The sequence below is a fragment of the Choloepus didactylus genome, chromosome 9 (assembly GCF_015220235.1).
Source record: "Choloepus didactylus isolate mChoDid1 chromosome 9, mChoDid1.pri, whole genome shotgun sequence".
In the NCBI taxonomy this organism is placed as follows: domain Eukaryota; kingdom Metazoa; phylum Chordata; class Mammalia; order Pilosa; family Megalonychidae; genus Choloepus; species Choloepus didactylus.
In genome coordinates, this window is record NC_051315.1 from 22,214,788 (window position 1) to 22,236,379 (window position 21,592).

The window sequence follows — 21,592 nt, forward strand, 5'->3', positions numbered from 1 at the left end:
CCTTTAAAGCAAGGATCCCCAACCCTACCAGACCCAACTCCTCCTTTTTTATAACAAATACATTGTAACATCTCCTTTTCTCTCCTGTAGTGAAATTTATAAATAGTATAACCTGCCTATGCTTGTAATTTCAAAAAAGAATCACTCCCTAAATATAATATAAAGGAGAAGTAAAAGAAAATAATTTATAATAAAGTAATACATTTTTTAGTTTGTGCATGCTCAAGAACTCTAGTATACCATACCCAAGAACTGCACTGGAAGACATCATGCTGCCTCATTCCTCATTAAGTTTACATTAGTTAAGAGGAATAAACCATTCAACTGAATGTGGTCAGTGCTTTTCTTTATATTTGGCATTGTGAATCAGGAGCCAGATAAGAAAACACGTACACATACACTCACACCCCCCATCAATGTGATAGTGACAAATGTGGGTGTGTTATAGTGGGGACTCAGATCTCATGAGTGACATTGACTCTGCTGCCATGTTTTTTCCAAAATGATAACAGCTTATTGGTGAACTTCCAAATAAAACAGGAGTACAGATATCCCATGATTTGCATGGCAATTACATTCCTGGAAACTGGAAAAGTCTATGTATATTAAAGCAATGCCAAAGGGTTAGATTCCGTAAACCCAGAAGAAAGCCCAGCAGGACATTTGGAAGTTGTGTAGGGAGTAGACATTGTGATGCATCTTACGTCCCCACCCTTGGATTAATTGTAACACCCCTAATCATTGTGCTAGCCAAAGATGCTCTCACAAATGGCCGAAATGTTCCCTTTAACTCATAGCCTTAAAGGGACACTAGAATAAAGGTGGAAACGTGTTTGAGGGATACAGTTAGCTGTTTAAAGAGTGGACTCCTCCAGAACTTAGGACTACCAATTCTATACTCGGTTTCTTTGGCCACACCTTCATTCTTAAAATAAAACTTCCTTTTGGACAAAAACTGCCTTTCCTTGCTTTTCTGCTTGCAAATTGTCTTTATGTATATCAAAGATCCAATGTTATGGTAATGCCTTGATTTTCACTGTAAATTTCCCTATCTTAGCCAATGTTTATAATAGATAATGTGTAATTTTCAGGTCTGGAGTATAAGTGAAGATAAATGTTCATTATTTCTTGATATGAGGTTGGGGATCAAGGCTACCTGTGACAGCCCCTGTATCACCTGGTTGTGACACTCAATCTTTTGTTTTCAACTGGGATTCGTCTTCTTGGAGCCATATCTGTTTAATTGTTATTTCCTTATGAGTGTTCAGAAAGTTTTGATCACGGAGGGGAAGGACAGAAATGTCTTGCTACGTTCACAGGTACAACTGGGTATGATAAAAGGCATAACACTTCATCTAGCACAGAAGGTTGAAAAAATGAGTGCTACACCAGTGTTCATAGTGACATTATTCACAATTGCCAAACAGTGGAAGCCACCCAGTGTCCATCAACAGAGGAATGGATAAACAAAATGTGGTTAAGAGACACAATGGAATATTATTCAGCTGTGAAAAGGAATAACATTCTAAGACATGCTACAACATAGATGAGTCTTGAAGACATCACATTGAGTGAAATAAGCCAGACACAAAAAGACAGATATTGTTTGATCTCACTTATTTGAAATACTCAGTTGAAGCAAATTTCATAGAGATGGTATATTATAGATTATGAGGGGCCAGGAGGTGTAGGGGTGGGGGCTGGAATTATTGCTTTAAGGGTGCAGAGTTTTTGTTTGAGGTGATGAAAAAGTTAGGGTAATGGATATTGGTGATGGCTGCACAATATTGTGAATGTAATTGGTACTGAATTGTGCACTTGAAAGTGGTTAAAATGGGAGATTTTGAGTTGTATATATGCTAGTACAATAAAAAGATTTTTTAAAAAATAAGTCAGTGCTCATGAAACCAACATGGTTCATTTTTTCTTTTCCAGCTGACATCTCAGCATCCTTATGCAGAAGTTTTCATCGGGCGGCCCCATGTTTGGACTGTTGACCTCAACAATCAGGAGGAAGTAGAGGAAGCAGTGAAGTCTATTTTAAATCAAAAGGTGTTTTATTATTTTTTTTTAATTCCATTTTCCCCTATGTGTAATTTGAAATGGAATGTGTGGAGCGCATCACAGGCTCTTTGTTTTAGTAAAAAGAGCTTCTGTACATCAGCTTATCCCTCGAATTAGAAAGCAGCTAAACTGTAGGATTTGACCTGAGAATTGCAGGGATGTTTTGTGAAACTAAAACAGAGCTGATGCCTACTTATTTATTCCACTAGACTATATGCAACATAAGGGCAGGAAGTATATCGGTCTCGCTACTGTATTCCCAGTGATTTATTGAATGGATAGATGCGAGGGAGGAAGGAATGAATGTTTGTTTGCAGATAATCATACTACAAGGCAGACTACATTCAGTGCCAGAAGCAGTGTGCAATTGATGGGGGGTGGGGGGTGGGAGGGGACCTTCTGGAGAATGCAGCATTTGAATTTGTTCTCATGGGATGAGCAGGCATTTACACAGAAAAACTAGAAGTAGGTCCAGAAGGGCACATAATCAGGCTTGGTGGGAGTAAAGGGGAAAAGACTGAAAAGGTACGTATCCTGAGAAAAATAGCCAACTTGCCCATGGGAAGGGCCTTTTGTTAACATTTGACTTATCCCTCCCCCAACCAGTATGGGCCTCTTAGAATGGTTGTGAAAAACCACTTAAGCCACTTTTAACTTGAAGAGTTTTAGGGGAAATGAATGAAATAGATGGGCTAAAGTCACCTGTGAGGAGCTTTGAACACCAACCATGTCAAGGAGAAGGCTGGAATGAATCCCTGAAAGTTTTCCAGAAGGGGCTATGATGAAAAAAAAAAAGTTGATTTTTTTAATGGTAAATCAGTGTTTCTCAACTTGGCACAATTGACATTTTGACATTTGGGCCAGATAATTCTTTGTTGCAGAAGAGAGGCTGTCCTGTGCATTGTAGAACTACCTACTAAGTACCAGTAGTTCTCCTCCCAACCCCCCACCCCTGGCAACCAAAAGTATTTCCAGACATTGCCAGATATCTCCTGGGGGCAAGGGGGTGTTGGTGGTGTTGCAAAATCACCTCCAATTGATAACCGTGTGTTACAAGAGTTGAGTATGAGTTATATGATATAAGGCCTCATTCCCCTTTGGGAAATAAAATGGGATAACTAGTCCATGGCCCACTGAGCTGCCAGTTTCACTTGATTCAGAACATATCTAGGGGAGCAGGAGCACTGTGGTTTATTACCCATGCCCCACTCTCATTAAAGACGGTTCAGTTATTGAGCTTTGGTGTAGATGCTCAGAACTTCCCATTCCCAGGCTGGGCTGGGACAGCATAGAGCAGAAGTTCCATAGACCGCTGGTGGCCAAGCCAACAGAACAGAGTGGGGTGGGGGACTATCAGCCTCTCTGAAAACAGCTGCCACACATCTACAGCTTCACCACTGGAGAGTCCTTCTTCTGGGGATCGAAGGATCTCTTTCTTGAATCTCTGAGTCCTTTAGTAAAGTACACAGACTTTAAAAGTGGATAAAAAGGCAGAAAACATTGGATTATGGAGTCCAAAACTTTTCAGGTTTATAGATCCCATTTGTCAAATAAATTTAATGGGAATGAGAGATACATAAAACACTGAGGGTAGGGGCTGAAGTCTGTCTGCTCATTTCCACATGAAGCTGCCTCTGTTTATTCCATGTCTCAACCTTTTTTTCCCCCCGAAGGTACATGCAATGCTTTATTTTAAACATGCCAGGAAAGCTGTTTTAGAATTGACTACTTGAAAGCAAGCAGTTGTATACAGAAAAGAAGCAACATCTTGTTACAGTTTAGCACACAGCATCCAAAGCAAACAGGCATGAGACAGTGCAGATTTATGCGGCCATTAAAACCATATGAATAATATATTGCAGGGGAGAAAGTGGAGAAGGGAAGGATGGAAGAAAAAGTGGAAATGAAAAGCCAGTGTTTCCCAGTCCTATCAAATTTCTCATTTGATAGCCGCATCCAAGTGTTTCAAATAGTGCCTTATGGCAAGAATGACAAGGATGAAAATAACTTACCTGCCTGATACTAAGTTTGGTCAGAACATATTTTAATAGGCCTTTCAGTGTAAGCCAGTTTTAGCATCTTTTGAATTTATTGTTTCATGATGATACTTAACTCAGACTTTATGCTCTCTAGATATAAACAATGAAATATTTGATATTTCCTTTTTAAAATAAAATATGCTTTTTATTTATGTGTATTAAAAGTGTACATCACAATGATCGATACTAAGGTTTTAATATTCTGAAATATAAATCTATAGTTAACAAACCATGAAGTATTTAAATGAACATTTAAGTATATTATAAAACTGTAGCTAACAAAATATTTAGGTATTTAAACTGGAAATTAAAATTTTAACTATATAAATAAAGTCAATAATAAAAAGTTACTATTGAACAAAAGATCATAAAGTAGATACTTTTCAGGCACAGCAGATCAACCCTGATTAACTTTATTCCAAAAAATATTTAAGGCCATTAAAAATTGTAATAATAATAATACCAGTAGCTGATATGTAAAGAGAAACTCTTTTATTAGCCTAATCTCACTTAGTCCTTCTACAATTCTATGGAGTTGGGACCGTTATTCCCATTTTATAGGTGAGAAAATTAAAGTTTAAAGAAGCATTTTATCCAAGATCACACAACTAATAAGTGGTAGAGCCTGGATTCAAACCCAGGTCTTCTTGACTAGTGTGTTAAGACAAAATAAACTTTAAAAAGGAAGAGCACAAAATGAAGTAAAGAGAAAGATGGAGTAGGAATGAGACTGATATAAAAATTATTATCATTAAAATTCTTACACTTGTTAAAAATGGGTCAGAAATGTGGTGCCAAGCTTTCTCCTATTTAATTATAAGATTTAAAATTTTTAATTACATGACACTCGAAAAATGAAAACAGGACCATTACTGGAAGGAAACAGTCAATGAAATGAGACTTAGAGATGGCCCAGGTGTGGCATTATCAGACAAGAACTTTAAAATACTACAGTAAGCTCTCTAAGCTGTCTTTGATCTTCCTGGGAATCCCACAAGGTAACAATGTATAGCAGATTTGTTCTGATCCTTGGGTGAAGAGCAGCCTACACATGTAAGCCAGTGTACTGTATCTTTGTTTAAAGTAGTGCAAGTGTAAATTTACAAACACCCACACCATAGTTATCTTTTTAAATGTAAGTAGGTTGAATAATTTTCCTCTATTTCTTTAGTTCTCATTCCTACTGGATACCAACGGCATAAACCCTCTGTTCCAGTTTGCTAATGCTGCCAGAATGCAAAATATCAGAGATGGATTGGCTTTTATAAAAGGGGGGTTATTTGGTTACACAGTTACAGTCTTAAAGCCATAAAGTGTAACACATCAACAGTCAGGTACCTTCACTGGAGGATGGCCATTGGCGTACGGAAAACCTCTGTTAGCTGGGAAGGCACGTGGCTGGCGTCTGCTCCAGAGTTCTGGTTTCAAAATGGCTTTCTCCCAGGACATTCCTCTCTAGGCTGCAGCTTCTCTCCAAAATGTCACTCTCAGTTGTTCTTGGGGTGTTGGTCCTCTCTTACCTTCTCTGGAGCAAAAGTCTGCTTTCAAAGACCATCTCCAAGATGTCTCTGTAAGCTGCAGTTTCTCTCTCAGCTCTTGTGCATTCTTCAAAGTGTCCCTCTTGGCTGTAGCAAGCTTGCTCCTTCTGTCTGAGCTTATATAGTGCTTCAGTGAACTAATCAAGGCCCAAGCTGAATGGGTGTGGCCATGCCTCCACGGAAATTATCCAGAGTTCTCACCCACAGTTGGGTGGGTCACATCTCCATGGAAACACTCAGTCAAAGAATTACAATCCAGTCAACACTAATACGTCTGTCCACACAAGTTTGCATCAAAGATAATGGCATTTTGGGGGACATAATACATTCAAACTGGCACACCCTCCTTTTAGATCTAGAGATAGCGACTATGTTTTTGAGAATGGCAGTGTGGTCTAACGCTTAAAAGCTTAGCCCTTGAATTCTTTCCTCACCTCTGACACCTCACAGCTCTGGGATCTCAGGTAAATTTCTTAACCTTTCTAAGACTTGGTCTCCTCATCTGAAAAACTAGCTTAATAATGGTTTCTCTCACACAGAACTATTTAGAGGATTAAATAACATAATGCAGGTGAAAAACTTACTATGGCCTGACATATGGCAAGAATGTAAGAAATATAGATTATTATTCTCTATGTTATTGTTATTATTAATGATATCCAAAGGGGTGAGCTCCAATATGTAGAGCAAAATGAAATTACCTTTGACCTGTCAAGTTCTATACACTTTCACCTAGTCCAGGGTTTCTCAAAAAGTACTGTGTTAAATATGTTAAAAGATTTTGTATAAAAAATGGACAGCATGTGTGAGTGGGGGAATTTCAGCAGGGATATGGAAGCTCATTTTTTAAAAGCCAAAGTAAAATACCAAAAATGAAAATTAGTGCCAGAGACGGAGAATCCTTTCAGTGGACTCATCAGCAGACTGTACACAACAGATGAAAGGGTCTATGAACTTGAGGAGTTATCAATAGAAAATATCCAGATTGAAACACAAAGAGAATTTAGGAACAAAGACCATCTAAGATCCATGAAACAGTATCAGTCTAACATGCAAGTGATTAGAATTTCAGAAGAAATATTTAAGAGATAATGGTTAAGAATTCTGCAACATTAATGAATGACATCAATGTACAGACACTAGGCGTTCAATGAGCTCTATGCAGGATAAATTCAAAGAAGAATACACCTAGGCACAGTATAGTCAAACTGCTGAAAACCAAAGATAAAGAGAAAATCTCATATTCTCGTGAAATCTTGAAAGCAGCCAGAGATTTTTTTTTTTTTCCATCAGGGGAATAATAATATTAAAGATAAGCAGACTTCTCATTAGAGATAATGGAGACCATAAAAGGATCTCCAGGGACCAGAACTCATAGGGCCTTTAAATAGGCTAAGACAAGGATCCTAGATTTTATTCTAAGTGAGGTGGGAAGTTGATTGATGTGACCTAGTTTACATTTTAAATCAAGAGAGATTGCATAATGTACCTGACTTAAAATCCTATGGCTGGTAGATAGAGGATCCAGGACGCAAACCTTCTAAGTTGTTTCTCCTTGAATCACTCCAGGCCACCACTGTTGTATGTGCCATGGAGGGTTTAGCTGATCTCTCTGAGAGCAGTGCCCTGCAGGAATTGAATTCCGATGTGGTGCTTTACAAAGATGAGATATGGAAAATGTTACTAGAAGGGGCAGGAAATCTCCCAGGAAGAGAGGTTAAGAAAAGAAAGTGGAGGAGAAGACAATGGGAAGTCTCCAAGGCCAGCAGTAACTGCACAGTGCAGCCTGCAGGCTTCCTTCCCGTGGCTGTGCCCAAATGAATCACAGTCCTTTTTCCATAAAGCAGGATGATCAAGATTGCCAAGAAGAACCCTTGCTTTTCCGCATCTGGCCCCACTTTGGTTTCTCAGTGGCCAGATGTGGATCTAGCATTCCCTTTCATTCCGTCCCCCAAACAGGCCTTTGACTTGTTCCTGAAGGATTCTTGTACAGAAAAACTGCCGCCTCCTTCCACCCCCCATCTGCAGAACTGCTCCAACTTCAGAGACTCATCAGCCCTCTTTATCCCCAAAGCCAGAGGTCTGGGAGAGTTTCCAACCCAGAGGGCCCCTCAGCTCCCCTGTCCACAGGAGGACAGCTAGTGGAGCTCACTAGCACGGGGAGCTTACAAACACAACTTCCTTTTTTTTTTTTTCTTTTTTTTTTTTTTTTCCTTTTCCTTTATAGGAAAAAATGTTTGGCTTCATATCCTTTAAAACTGTCAACTAGCCACAAAGCAGTTAATGAGTCAGCATCCCTTTGGTCAGACCAGGCTTGGTTGATAGGAGAACAGAGGAAGATTTTTCTGAATTTACGGCATTGAGCCTTTTGAATTAATTTGCTTCCCTTTTCTAATGGATGCCCTTTGCAATATGTTGCAGAAAGGCCCTTGGGTTTTCAGCTTGCTTTTCGCCACATCACCGAATCCATTGGTCTTGTGACAAGTTGCTGCCGATGTTTATTTCACTGTAGAAGTTCTACTTGCCCAGTTATAAATGGACTTAAATATGTCACATCCCCTGTTGTAGATCATTTCTTTTGTTCCTTCTCTGAGCCTCTGAGAAGATACATCTGTCTTGGTCAGTTATAGAAAGCTTCTGGAGTTGGAGTGTGTTGAATAAATAAATATCCCTTCAAAAGAAAAGAAGAATTTTACATTTAGTATGAAGGACTAAGTCTCAGTGGGAGAGGAGCACAATAAGTGCAAAAGCTTGAGATGAGAAGCAGCATGCCTAGAACACAGAAGCCAGTTTTCCAAAGTATTTTGAGCTCTTCAGAGCTGAGTTCTCTAGAAATACAGTGACCTCCCTGTTCTGGGAGAATAGTCCTACCGCAATACTATGGTTCTTACGGTTTGGTCCCTTACGGTTGGGTATGAGCAGGTATGGGTCGAGGTGCAACCTGTGGGATGCACCATCCAGTTACGCATTTGAAAGGTGTATTATGAAAATATAAAATCACAGTTGCAGTACATTCAAATGTTGGCTACCTACTGCAGGATGTCAATCGTCCCATTTTCAAAAGGCCTCAACTTGGAGATGTTTTGCCCAGTTCTCCACCTTATAGATTCCAGCTAGGCAAGTGCAGACTTAAGAGGGAGAGAGTGAAGGTACCTCACTACCCGATTTTCTCCCAAAGAAAATTTCCATTTAGTTTGGTGATGCGAGCTGGTGGTGCCCCTGAGAACGCAGGCCACGTACTGTTGGCACAAACACTGTGCACAGATGTCAAACCCACCTTCCTTCTGCTTTAGGTGTCACCATATTCATGAGACTGCCTCCCCTAACCCACTGAAGCACCTTCCAGGGTCTCCCAGTACCCTTAGATAAATTAGTTTAGACATCTCAAGGCTTTTGTGCGAATCCATTCAACTTCCTTCCCTGTGTCTCACCTGCCTCTATGGTCTCCTCTCCTTTTTCTGCATCTGATCTCAATCTGCTTGCTCCACATGGAATGCCTTCCTCAGCTTGGCCCTCCCCATTCTAGGCTCAGTACTCATACTTGACCTTCAGAGCGCATCTGGCCTCCTGGTGGCTCTTTATCACTCTCTATTTGTACATTATGAGCTCTTCGGGTACATGCTAACCTCACGTCCTCACACAGGCCCGTGCTTTTGACACCTTCCTGGGCTCTTGAAGTGTTCGTCATGGGCCTGTCTTAGAGTTTAGAGTGTTGATCCTGCATTCATTCAGCAGATGTTTATTATGTTCCAGCGTGGGCCATGCTGTGCTCATCACTGGATACAAAGAGGTCCCAACAGCCCTTGGCCTGTGGGGCTCACCTTCTGGCAGGTGATAATCGCCCCCTTTTATTCAGTGCCTCCTGTGTGTTAGACTCTGAACTAAGCCCTCGATTCTGTTTTCATACCTCTTCACCACAGCTTAAAAGACGTGAGCCTTTCGTATTGCCATTTTACTCATGAGGTACGCGAGACTCAGAAGCAATCGGCAGTTTGCTCAGGTTCCCACAGCTAGTCAAGAGCAGAGTGAGGTTGTGATCCCACATCTGCTGACTTTGAACTCCACAGTCTTAACAGTCTTAACCCTTCTTGCGCTGCCTCCAGTGTGTTGTCACCTTGGGCCGACTGAATCAATGGGAAGACTGGGAAAATGTCACATGTCCTCCGTGTCCTGTTTCATGACACCACATTCTGTTTCCACAGACTGAGCCGTACATGCCATATGAATTCACGTGTGAGGGGATGCTGCAGAGAATCAACGCTTTCATAGAGAAACAGGTAAGGCCCTTCAGAAGTCAGCCTCTTTGCTGTGTCCTGCTTCCTGTTCAAGAAGGTTCTCAACAACAGTTAAGAGTTTGGGTATTTATGTAGTCATTTTCTGCCTTGGAAGACTACACAAGCCAGATAATGGCTTGTTGGACTCCAAAAGTCAGCACCATGATGGTCATCCAAGGACACTGGTCTTATCCTGGGGCAAGTATATTCTTTATGACAGTGAGAGTTCAGTTGGAAACTTACAACAAGAGAGACTGGTGGGCCACCTTCAGGCCTCCTGGCTATCAGAGTCTGTAGCCTGCGGTGGGTTTGGAGGGGCATCGTGAAGACTTTCAGGGCAGGGGGACAAAGACGGTGTTCTGGTCCTGTCCAGTCTTCATTTCTCACCCTAACAAAGGCAAGGTCTGAGTCCAGTGGTTTCTAAGGGTCTCCTTTAATAATGAGTGTTCAGTGTTCTTAAAAAGGTAGGACTCTGTAGTAGTTTTCAAACGTCTTTAAAAAGCAGGAGCCCTTTTCAGATGAAACCTTACATGAAATCTGAGTATAAGAAATAGATCAAAGCAGAACCTCAATCCTAAAGCAGAGGAGGGTTCCAGGGGCTCCCCCACCCCCAGCAGACTTTGGACACCACAGCTTATGTTCACGGAGGTCAAGGCCAAGAACATAGCCGGCCATCCTTTTTATAACATTTTAATTCTTCAGGCTTCAAAAAGCAACACACAGCTAGAAATAGATCCAGAAACCCTGTGGGTCCGGCTAGATGAACTCTTTGACCAGATTCCAGAAACAGGGCCTTCCTCTTAAAAGTGTAAAGCGGAGTGGCTTAGGGCCATCGAGAGATCTTAACACAATAGGGGTGAGGGTGGTGCAGGCTGAAAATAGAAATGGCCTGTCCCACGTGTCAGCAGGCAGAGATTGCAGGCCCAAGATAGGTTTCAGAGGAAGAGTTGGAGATTCGAGGAGCCTGAAATGGCGAGTAGCCTGCAACCCTTGGTGCTGCCTCTGGAGAGAGCCAGCGTGGGCAGGGCCTCTGCGTGGCGTGGCTGGTTCCCGAGTTCTCCTTAGCACTCACAGGGCCTGCACAGTGCCCTGTCCCTGGGTTCCAATCCAGCTGAGTTTCTGGGTGTGAGTCTGGGCATGTTACATCACTCAGCCTCTCCGGGCCTTAGTTTCCTCCTCTGTAAAATAAGGCTACTAAAAGGACCTGACTCGTCAAGCTGATGGGAGAATCACATGGGCTACTCAGGAAATGCTCAATAAATAAAAACCTGTCCTGTTGATTATCTAGTGTAATTATATGGTGGTGTTCATCACTCTTGCCCATGAGGCCTGAGCCTTTGAATCGGCCTCTCATTCAGTCTTCACGTGACGCCTCAGCTAAGAATGATTGGTTTGTTTCATTGTCATCATCATCGTAGCCCTAACAACCATAGACCTGCAAACTTTGTGTTTTGCGCTGTACTCATGCTGCAGGGAACATCGTCCCGTTTAATCCTCACAGTAATCCAATGGGGTGGTGTAATGATCTCACTCTCTGGATATGAAAACTAATGTCAAGCCAGGGCTTCTAAGGAGTGGAATCAGGATCAGGCGCTGGCTTTGTCTGAGATCAATGCCTGCACCCCAGCACTGCCAGGGCCTCAGGGTATAGAGCTGTTCTTACCATCTGCTTTTACCTAGGATAGCTGCTGGCCTTCCCTGAAGGGGCAGGAGTTGCAGCTAAGGCCTCCTTTGGCACTGGGTTTCAAGAATCCCAGCTCTTCTTGTCACAGGAGGCTCTCTGAGATCTAACACAGATCCCTGCTGCTTCTCTGTCTCCTGTCCCCACTGCTTCTCTGGGAAAATGATTACTTACCACTCATAAGCAGGCTGTTTTCTTTCTTCTCTAGCTTTATGAATCCAGTCTCTGCAGTCGGTCCTTAAAGTCTCATGTCCCTCTGGGTCCTGTTCTCTATAAATCTATCGTAGGTTTACTTTCAAACAGGAAGGTCCTGTTCCCAAAATAGATAGTGCAGAAATGCCTAGAGCTCTGCTGGGCACTGTACGTGCGTGCACAGGAACTCGCAGCTGAATCATTGAATAAATGAATGGGACGGTGAGTGAGGGAGCGTGCATGCATGCTTCTTGAGTGCTAGAAAGCAGGAAGCTCATCTTTGACTTTATGGTTTCAAAAACCTGTTACTAGAATTGTCTCCTGGAAAACATGCTAATGAGACTGTCCTTACACACCACATCCTGGGTTTAGACTTCTCCGCAGTGCTCTGCAGGTCACAGAAATCCAAGACTTCTTTTTTGCCTGCTGCCGTTTCCTCATTCATTGGCTCTGTAAACAGTTGTCAGCTAGAGAGTAACATGTACTGTCTTGGAAGGAAGAGATGTCCAAGGCACAGTCAGCTGCTGCCCTTGGGTAGCTTTGAGTTTCGTGGAGAATGCAGTCAAGTCCATAGGCAGTGCCACCCGTCAGGTCACACGCGTCCCCACACCCTGCAAGTAGGAAAGCAGGAAGGATGGGAGAGTCGGTTGAAAGTCATCGTGCGAGAGGTGGGTCCTGGAGGCTCACTGAGGGGATGCAAGTCCACGTGCCAAGGCCTGGGTGACTTTCTGGAAGTTTAGCTCTGGCTGAGGAGGGGTGAGGTGAAAGGTGACACTGCGGGAGGACACAGACCATGCGGGCTGAGCTGAAGAGTCCAGATTTGACTCTGGAACACGGGAAGCTAAAGAAGTGAGGGGGCATTGCTACTATTGGATTTGTATTTTAGAGAAATCATTCTAGCAATCTTATTTTGTTGCATTTCTTATCAGGCGTTCTCCTGATGCCACTTAAACGAGTAACTGAAGAGACCGATTTTGAGTGCATCCCCAGCTTTTGAATATTCTGAACCCCAGAATATTCCCGAAGGCCCAAGGGAAGCCCCCATTAGTCCACAGGTTGGATCTTCTATCTCTAGTAGCTCAAGGCCCCTGTATATTAGTGCTTGGGGTGTTCGTTATTTTTGCAGCTTGGAAGAATACCTTCAAAGAGCAATCAGCATGGAGAAAGGGGTGTTTCTCCATGAACAGGGAGAACTCGAGTGCTGAAGGAGACGGCAGCAACTCAGGCTTCCTTTACCTTGAACTGCAGACACTCTGTGCTTCTATTGGGCTGATAAATGCCTTCACAGTGCTGTATTTGATCTGCAAGGGGAACAAGGAAGCTTTTATCCCAGAAACCGTTCAAGGTTGTCCATCACCACTCGCCTAAGGCAGCAGAATAAGCCAAATGACACCAATCAAGAAAGCCCTAGGCTTAAATATACGATGGAGCAGTTGGCAGCAGGAAACCTACCCTGTAACCAGTCAACCCCGGAGCCAAGCACCCAACAGGAAAGGGTCCTGGCTTTGGCCAAACCACTTGCTCTTTCTTTTAATGTACCCCTCCCTTTTGCGTTTAATAAAATGTTGCCATGGCTTGCACACTTTTTTCAAATCAGCTCTCTAAAACAGGCAGAGTCTCTAGCAGCCCGGAGTCAGGGCCAAGGCAAAAGTCCCTTGTCATCTAAAATCAAGAGCACTACGACTCCTTAACCTGAGTGTGCCCCACCCAGCCTGTTAAGGTTCTCGCACACTTGGTAGGGAAGACGGCAGTATTTGCCCAGGCCAGAGAGTATATCAGGTTCTTTTGAAGGCATGGTAATGTTTAGATTGATTTCTGAAAATGAAGCCTATGCTCTTTCAATCCTATTCTCTGCTTACCGTAAAGACCCTGTAAATATGCAGGCTGGTCCCCGTCACACTGTTTTGCAAAGACCTGTGTGGTTTATATGACAATGAGGGGAAAGAAGAGTTAACTCTCAGAGCTCTTGTAGAATCAGCTTTAGCTCCTGGGGCCTCTGACTCATCCGAGCCCATCTCAAACTCACTGGGGAGTGTTCTAGATGCATGAATGAGCCTGTTTGTGAATCTGCATCGTGGTGGGGAGTGGTGGAGCTGGCAGAGGTTGTAAGAAAAGAGGGAAAGGAATAAAGGGAGAAGGCACCAGCTTGGGGAATGTTTACTCTGGAAGAATCAAAGGCTGCTGTTTACCTGGCCACCACTGACCTCAGCGAGACTGGTGGCAAAGATGAAGCCCGGGACTTGGGGCCACATTGCCTGCATTCGTGTCCCCACTGTTCCCACCATCTCCGGGGCCCTGGGCAGGTTTCCCAACCTCTCTGTGCTGTTTCCTTCTCTGTGAAATGGGAGTGGTAGTACCTACCCCACAGGAATGGGGAGGAATCAACAGGGAAATAATGTTGAGGGCTGAGAAGAGTGGCTGGCATGTATGTAGTGGGTGCCCTGAAAGCCTTGGCTACGAGCTGCTACAGCGGGAACCCAGAAACTAACGAAGTATTGCTCAGCAGCCTCATTGAGGTATGATGCACATACCATAAAATTCACTCAAGTAAGGGTGTAATTCATCGTCTTTTAGTAAATGCACAGCCTCCACCACAATCTACTTCTATATTTTCATCCCCCCCCAAAAAAAGTTCACTTGTACCTTGCTCCCTTCCCCAGCCCCAGGAAACCACTCATCTGCTTTGTGTCTCTAAATTTCCCTTCTCTGGAGATTTCTGGCTTCTTTCACTTAGTGTAGTGTTTTCAAGATTCATCCAGGCTGTAGCGTATATCCCTACCTCACTCCTCTTTATTGCTGAACAGTATTCCATAGTAGGGATGTACCATAATTTGTTTATACATTCTCCGGTTGATGAGCATTTGAGTTGTTTCCAGTTTGGGGCTTATATAAATAACTCTGCGTATCTGTGCAGTCACGGCATGCATCTGTGTTTTCCTTTCTCTTGGACAGGCTCCTAGGGGCGGAAGGGCATGGTACAGTAATGTTGAACTCGTTCAAGAGTGAGCTTGTTAGCCGAATTGGTTTGAGCATGTAGAGATCATCCACGGATGGTCCTTATATCCCTGCTTCACAGCCACCTTCTCTATTGCCATTATGGAAACACAAATTCACACCCACTGCTGGAAAACAGCCCAGGGACTGTCTGCAGACAGTCTGCTTCCTTTTGGGGGACTGCCCAGGCTGAAAACTGCAGGTATAAGCAGGCAGCTGGAGTGTGTTAATTCATTCAGTCAGTTATGGCACAGAGTCAAGTGCATCCCTGCCCTTTAAATAGCTGGTTGAGCTTGATCCTGTCTTCAGACCTGAAACTAAACCTGTCATCTTTTTCCACACTGTTTAAGTCTGCACAGAAATCCACATGTGATACATTATGGTATCAGTAACTCTATTAAAACTTCGGCCAATACTAGGTAGTGAGGGGTTCATGGAAAAGATCCCCTCATACGTGAATCAGCCTTCTCTTACTGCCTCTTCTCTACACAGCTCCTCTGCTTTACTCCAAACAGGTGACCGACTCCACCTTGCACAGCCAGCTGAGAGGACAAGCCAGGTCCTCCACCTGGTGCTTCTCTCCTAGGGAGCACCCCCTCCCCCCCACGCCTCCAGCCCTCGTGCTCTCTGGCTGTTGTGGTATTTTTGTGATAAGCTCTTCTCTCTGCTGTTCCTTAACCTTCATTACTAAGGCATCCCCTCACCTCTTCTTCATAGAGACTGGTTTTCATTTCTGTTCAGAACATTGCTTATTCTAATTGATTTGCTGATTAATAAACCTTTCTCATTACAGCCACTGCATAGACATTTCAGGATAGCCAAGCAAATCTAGGGAAAGTGGTGACTGGTTGAGATAATTGTTGGAGAGGCATGCATATGTTCTGTGTTCTAAATGGGCTTGTTAACCAGATTGGAAATTACTTTTTCTGTCTCATTCTTGCAGCATCACTGAGTTGGAATGTGCTTCATTTCTACTGTGAAAACCCCAGGATACCAAAAACATTCCATTCAATTAACAGCTCTTTTGAGCGCCAGTTATCTGCAAAGCATTAATTCCTAGTCAGCTGAGAATTCTTTGATTGCCACCCCGTATAGAGTTTAATATTTCCTTCCTCTAAGTGGCCTTGGTATGTTTCTTGGACATCTGTTTTGTGCTTTCCTTTTTTTTTTCTTAAATATCTGCCTCTCTTACTAGACTGTGCACTGACCCTCTGAGCTCAGGGATGGTGTCTTCCTTGCAATTTGGGGAGCACAGATTCAGGTAGCAACCCAAATCGTGTCCTGTCTTGACATTTCTAGGCAAGAGTTTTTAAAGGAAAAGAAGATTAGAGAAGTTGTGGTTGGTAGATATTTGGGGTACTCTAATTGTCCTTCAGGTTAGATAGCTAACTGAGTTCTTTATCCTGTGGTTTGTTTAAAGTGTCCAAACGCCCTTAGGGTTTTGAGGAACATTGTTGCTTTTGGTTTTTTTGTACTTGGCAGTTTGTGCTATTTGGCCAGAATGACCTCCCAACTCCATTTTAAATCTCTTAGCCACAATAATGTTATTTTATTTCTTCTAACACTGCAAAGAACCAATTTCCAAATAAGGTCACCTTCACAGGTTTTCAGGGTTCTTCCATGTTGTAGCATATAGCAGAACTTCATTTCTTTCTATGGCTGAATAATATTACATTGTGTATCGGTACCACATTTTGTTGATCCATTCATCTGTTGAGGGACATTGTGTATGCTTCCACCTTATTGTGAATAATGAATGCTGCTGTGAACATTGATGTACAAGTTTCCATTTGAGTCCCTGCTTTCAGTTTTTTTGGGTATATACCAAGAAGCTTCGCTCTGCTTTTTTCACTTCTCAGTATGGCTTGTATATGTTTCCATATCTGCCTGCCTCATTTTCTGGTGGTGTTTATATTTAACAGGTCCCTGTGGATGCCTTTAGGTGGCTTTGAGACTTGTTTCTGCACAAACAATACCTCTGCGAACATAGTCGTGTGGGTTTTATTTGCCCATGTGTCCCTGTACGTCTGTGGAATTGTGCGCCCAGGGTCTCTGTCACCACTGGGTACTTCTGAGGGCCAGCCCATCCAAAAGGAGAGAAACAGAAAAGGGAGACATCTAGTCCAGAGGCTCTTTAGGGAGCCTGTGCAGACAGCATCTTCTGCAGGTTGGGTCCCCACCCCTCCCCTCAGCTTAGCTCTGGGTAGCCCAGGGATTCTGAGGAGTTTTACCAGGATTCGACTGACAAATGTGCATGCAGAGCTGGCTCTAAGTGCCAGTGTTGCCTGAGTTCCTATCACTGGTGCTTGCTTTGGGCAAAGCTGAAATGAATCCTGGAGTCCCAGACCAGAGACAGCTTCCCTCTCCTCATCCTGCCATCTCCCCAGCCCCCACCCCTCTTTCTTCTACCACCCCAGCTTCTCTTTCTGCCAGGCTGACTGTTCGTCACGTTCCATAGGTGGCCGCGTGGTCCCCAGCCCTCTCAACTCACATGTCTTCCTTGGACCTGCCCCTTTCTGAGCACCCTCTCCCTCATCTTCTCCTCCCCTGCAGTGGGGGCCGTGCCTCCTCACATCTCATCACACCTTGCTCAAGTTGCAGCATTAGTGGAGCATTGTCATTTTTATATACCTTATTGGGTTGTATTGGAGACACCTGTGGACTCCTTTGTGTGATCCAGCACCTCCCAGAGTCAAAATGCTGCCATGTAGATAGAACTAGAGCTCATAAAACAGCATGACATTAGGTAACTGCCAAACTCGGTAAGGACTTAAAATCTCTTTGTAGTTAGAGGGGGAAAACCAGAACAGCTGGTGAAGATGGGCCTTCAAGGGCAGAGGCTTTAAATAGCTAGACTGCAGAACTGTTGGGGAGGATGCTAACAAATAGCCCCCCATTGCTGACAAACACGGTGCTGTGCACATTTCATGGGCAACCCTCATCCTCAGGCCCCAGGTGGGAGATACTGTTTTGGCCTTATTTTGTGGCTGAGAAAACTGGTGGTTAGAGGGTCAAGTACTGGCCCAGTGATGGGTTCTCACGGAGTGAGACTCCCACTCCCACCTGACTGCCTTGGAGCCCTTCCTCCTCGCTGCCTGTTCTAGTTTGCTAATGCTGCCAGAACGCAAAACACCAGAAATGGTTCGGCTTCTATAAAGGGGATTTTTCTGGTTACAAAGTGACAGTCTTAAGTTCATAAATTGTCCAAGGTAAGGGGGTACCTTCACTGGAGGACGGCCAATGGCGTCCAAAAAACCTGTGATAGCTGGGAAGGCACGTGGCTGGCGTCTGCTCCAGAGTTCTGGTATCAAAATGGCTTTCTCCTGGGACGTTCCTCTCTAGGCTTCAACTTCTCTCCAAAATGTCACTCTCAGTTGTTCTTGGGGCATTTGTCCTCTCTTAGCTTCTCCGGAGCAAAAGTCTGCTTTCAAAGGCTGTCTCCAAAATGTCTCTGTAAGCTGCAGCTCCTCTCTCTGCTCCTGTGCATTCTTCAAAGTGTCCCTCTTGGCTGTCGCAAGCTTGCTCCTTCTGTCTGAGCTTATATAGTGCTCTAGTAAACTAATCAAGGCCCATGCTGAATGGGCGGGGCCACACCTCCATGGAAATCATCCAATGAAAGATCTCTCACCCACAGTTGAGCGATCACTTCTTCACGGAAACATCCAATCAAAAGTCTCCAACACAATCAACGTCTATACATTTCCTACCCACACAAGACTCCATCAAATATAATGGTGTTTTGGGGGACATAATACATCCAAACCACACTGCCCTGTCCCAATGTGGATCCCTCATGGTTGGTATTGCCTGACGAGGTGGGGGGGGGGGGTGTGTGTGTGGTCCAGCTGCCTCCTTGATTCCTGTCTAATGGCTTTGTTACTCCTCTAGGACTTCTGCCACGGGCAGGTGATGTGGCCACCCCTCAGTGCCCTGCAGGTGAAGCTTGCTGAGCCTGGGAAGAGCTGCAAGCAGGTGTGCCAGGAGAACCAGCTCATCTGCGAGCCATCTTTCTTCCAGCACCTCAATAAGGACTCGGACCTGCAGAAGTAAGTGCCCGGGAGGCGGGGAGGGCGGCATCAGCAGAATCCATCTCTCCTTCTCAGCGATGATTGGGTTGAGAGGTACAGGGTTTTGGTTTGCATGCTTGTGGGCTTTAGAGAAAGGTTATGGGAAGGGCAGCAGGTCCCAGCGTGATTCCCCCAAGTGAGCTGGCCTGGCGTTTTAATTGTTAGGTAGGAGGAGGTCAGTCTGCATGGCGACGTGCTGAGAATTAGAACACGGTGTGTTCTATCTGCATAAACGATGCTTTGTCTGGGTTTGGGGGTTACGGGAGCTGTTCCATTTACTAATGTTGTGTTTAGAAACTGGGAGCTGTGGTGGGCACAGAGCATTGGACAGACCCCTGGCAGCAGCCAGTTCCACGGATGGTCCCAGTAGAGTTCAGCAAGGCAGGGACTTGGTGACAGCCTACAGCCCTAGAGTCGGAAGGGGAGAAGGAATGTGGGCACAGAGAGCTGGCACACAACTGCCCACACCATGTTCCAAGGGCTGCCCGCCACTCCTGCAGCCACATCCCCGTTAACGCTTGTTTCTTCTGTTCTCATTCATTTCCCTTTGCCACTGGTATTTCAAGTTTGGCATTTGCAGTTCCCAGGTATCTGGGGTGTCTTGATGACCCTGTCAATGCTGTCTTTTCTCCCAATTTTTTCCACACCCAGCCCAGGTTCTCATATTGCTTAATTATTAGGAGCTGCCCACCCCCCACGCCTGCTCAATGCTATGCATTAGGTGTTTTTCCCCAGGAGACATGCCTATAAGTAATGACACTGCTGTCCCAACTCTAGGTGTACAAGCCACACTCACACTCTTTAAGGAATGGAGCGGACTCGGGGCTCATGACTTGCCCATCCCTGGCTCTGGCTCCAGGCCCTGCTAGAGCTGCAGGCTGCTCTAGTCTGTGCATGGTGGTCTCATCTGGCCTGGTCGCTCCCGTATCTTATCGTTCTCCACTGTGATATAATAACCTTTGGATAAGAGATCGTGGCCTCTAGTATCTCACCTGCAGGGACGCGGCCACAACTTAGGGATGTTCTTTTTACCTGGAGACCAGGCTTAGAGCCCACCTTGATGTACAAGAAAACAAAAGCACAGATCAGAAGAGAGGCTGAGCGTGGCGCCCCGCCGTGCAGCCATGGAAGCTTCTATATTCACAGAACACCTATCACGGTGCTAGAAGCTTCCATTTCCACGGCACAGAGCCTGACGTCCCGGCCTTCCAGGGCAGGCTCTCCAGTGCCCCTATTGCAAGCATTCCCTGTAGCAAGGTGGCTTTCTGAGAACCCCGAGTGTCTCCGTGTTTGTGTCACAAGTCTGAATCCACAGGGCAGACGAGGGGCCGGGTACTCGCGCTGTCTGCTCGTGGCCCCTGCCCCACCTCTGGAAGAGGAAACACGGGAAGCCACCTCTTAGGAGCGGCTTCCTTCCTGGCCTGCCAGGGGCCCAGGGCTCTCGGCCTGTGCCATCGTTTCCTCCCTAGGGCCTGCTGCAACGAAGTACCGCAGACCAGTGGCTGGATGTTGGCAGGGCCATGCACCCTCTGAAACCAGTGGGGACAACCCTTCCATGCCTGTTCCTGGCCTCTGGCGTTTACAGCAATCCTTCGTGCTCCCTGGCTGTGGGTGTGTTGCGGCGGTCTGTCCCTCCATTGTCACGTGGCGCTCTCCCCTGTTTCCGGTTCTCCCTGGCTCATAGGAGCTGGTCCTGTTTTATTAGCGCCCGCCCTATTCCAGGTCAGCTTCATCTTAACTGATCACATCTCTAAAGATGCTTCTCCCAAATAAGGTGGCATACACAGGACCAGAGTTAGCAGTTGAACTTCTCTTTTGTGGGGGGACACAAATCAATCCATAACGCCCCGTTACGGTGAGCAGGCCCCACACGGCCAGCCTGCCTCCAAGGCAGATCCAGTTAGGGCAGGAGGGGAGCTGAAATCTGGATGAGTGGCTGGTTCCCCCTTTCCATCAGTTTCCTCATCTGTATAGTGGGGATGTCCTAGGGAACAGTGAGATGCAGTGTGGCTGAAGACAGATGAGCATGGCTCTGTCTTCCAGAAAGCCTTGGGCAGTGGGGCGGGCCCAGCCTCTCAGCTGCCCAGTCAGTGTGGGAAAGCCAGCCCCTTCCCTTGGCCTTGCCCTCCAGCTCCAGGCACCTGCAGAGCCACCAGAACAGAAGGACCTGGATATGCTGCCCTGTGGCCAGGCCCCTGTGTGTGAATAGCTCGCCCCCTTCCTGTCACGGGAGGGTGTGTTTTCTTACAAGGAGGCTGAAACAAATGCTAATTTTGCAATAAAGCTACCTGAAATTAATTCTCTGAACATAAGAGCCCCAATGAATAACTTGTTTATGCATTTGTCAACAATGGTAATGCTGTAAAGCCCCAGCTATCTGGCAGTCTCTTAAGCACATCCTCAGTATGGTGGTAATCCTGGCCAATTAGCAATTGCAGCTCTCCCTTCTCTGACTTGGGGCCTTGTTCTGAGCCAGGTTGGAGCGCCTTTCAGCCTTGGGTGTCTGCAGCCTTTAAGAACCACCTGCCTCGACCACATGAATTTAGCATGAATTTAGTGTATGCCATGAAACGAGCCCTTTGCAAGTCTCCCGCGCTGTCTTCTTGAGTCAGAGTCGGGCAACCAGTTCTTGAGCTCCTCTGCACTTAGGGTACAATGCAGAGTGCCTCAGAGTTTCTGGCAGCCCCCTGCCCATGAAGCACGCATCCTCTAAGTGTGACCTGTCCTGTGTACCAAGACTCCA

At 45.1% G+C, this 21,592-nt stretch overlaps 1 protein-coding gene across 5 annotated transcripts in view; it reads left to right on the forward strand.

The window, feature by feature from the left end:
- The window catches only part of MGAT5 (alpha-1,6-mannosylglycoprotein 6-beta-N-acetylglucosaminyltransferase), a 367,093-nt gene that overhangs the window by 336,175 nt on the left and 9,326 nt on the right, over positions 1-21,592 (forward strand). For all 5 annotated transcript variants that reach the window (XM_037850477.1, XM_037850476.1, XM_037850478.1 and 2 more), the window contains 3 exons: positions 1,936-2,052; positions 9,844-9,918; positions 18,671-18,828. In XM_037850477.1, the coding sequence (XP_037706405.1) occupies positions 1,936-2,052; positions 9,844-9,918; positions 18,671-18,828 (350 nt within the window). The remainder of the gene's footprint in view (positions 1-1,935; positions 2,053-9,843; positions 9,919-18,670; positions 18,829-21,592) is intronic.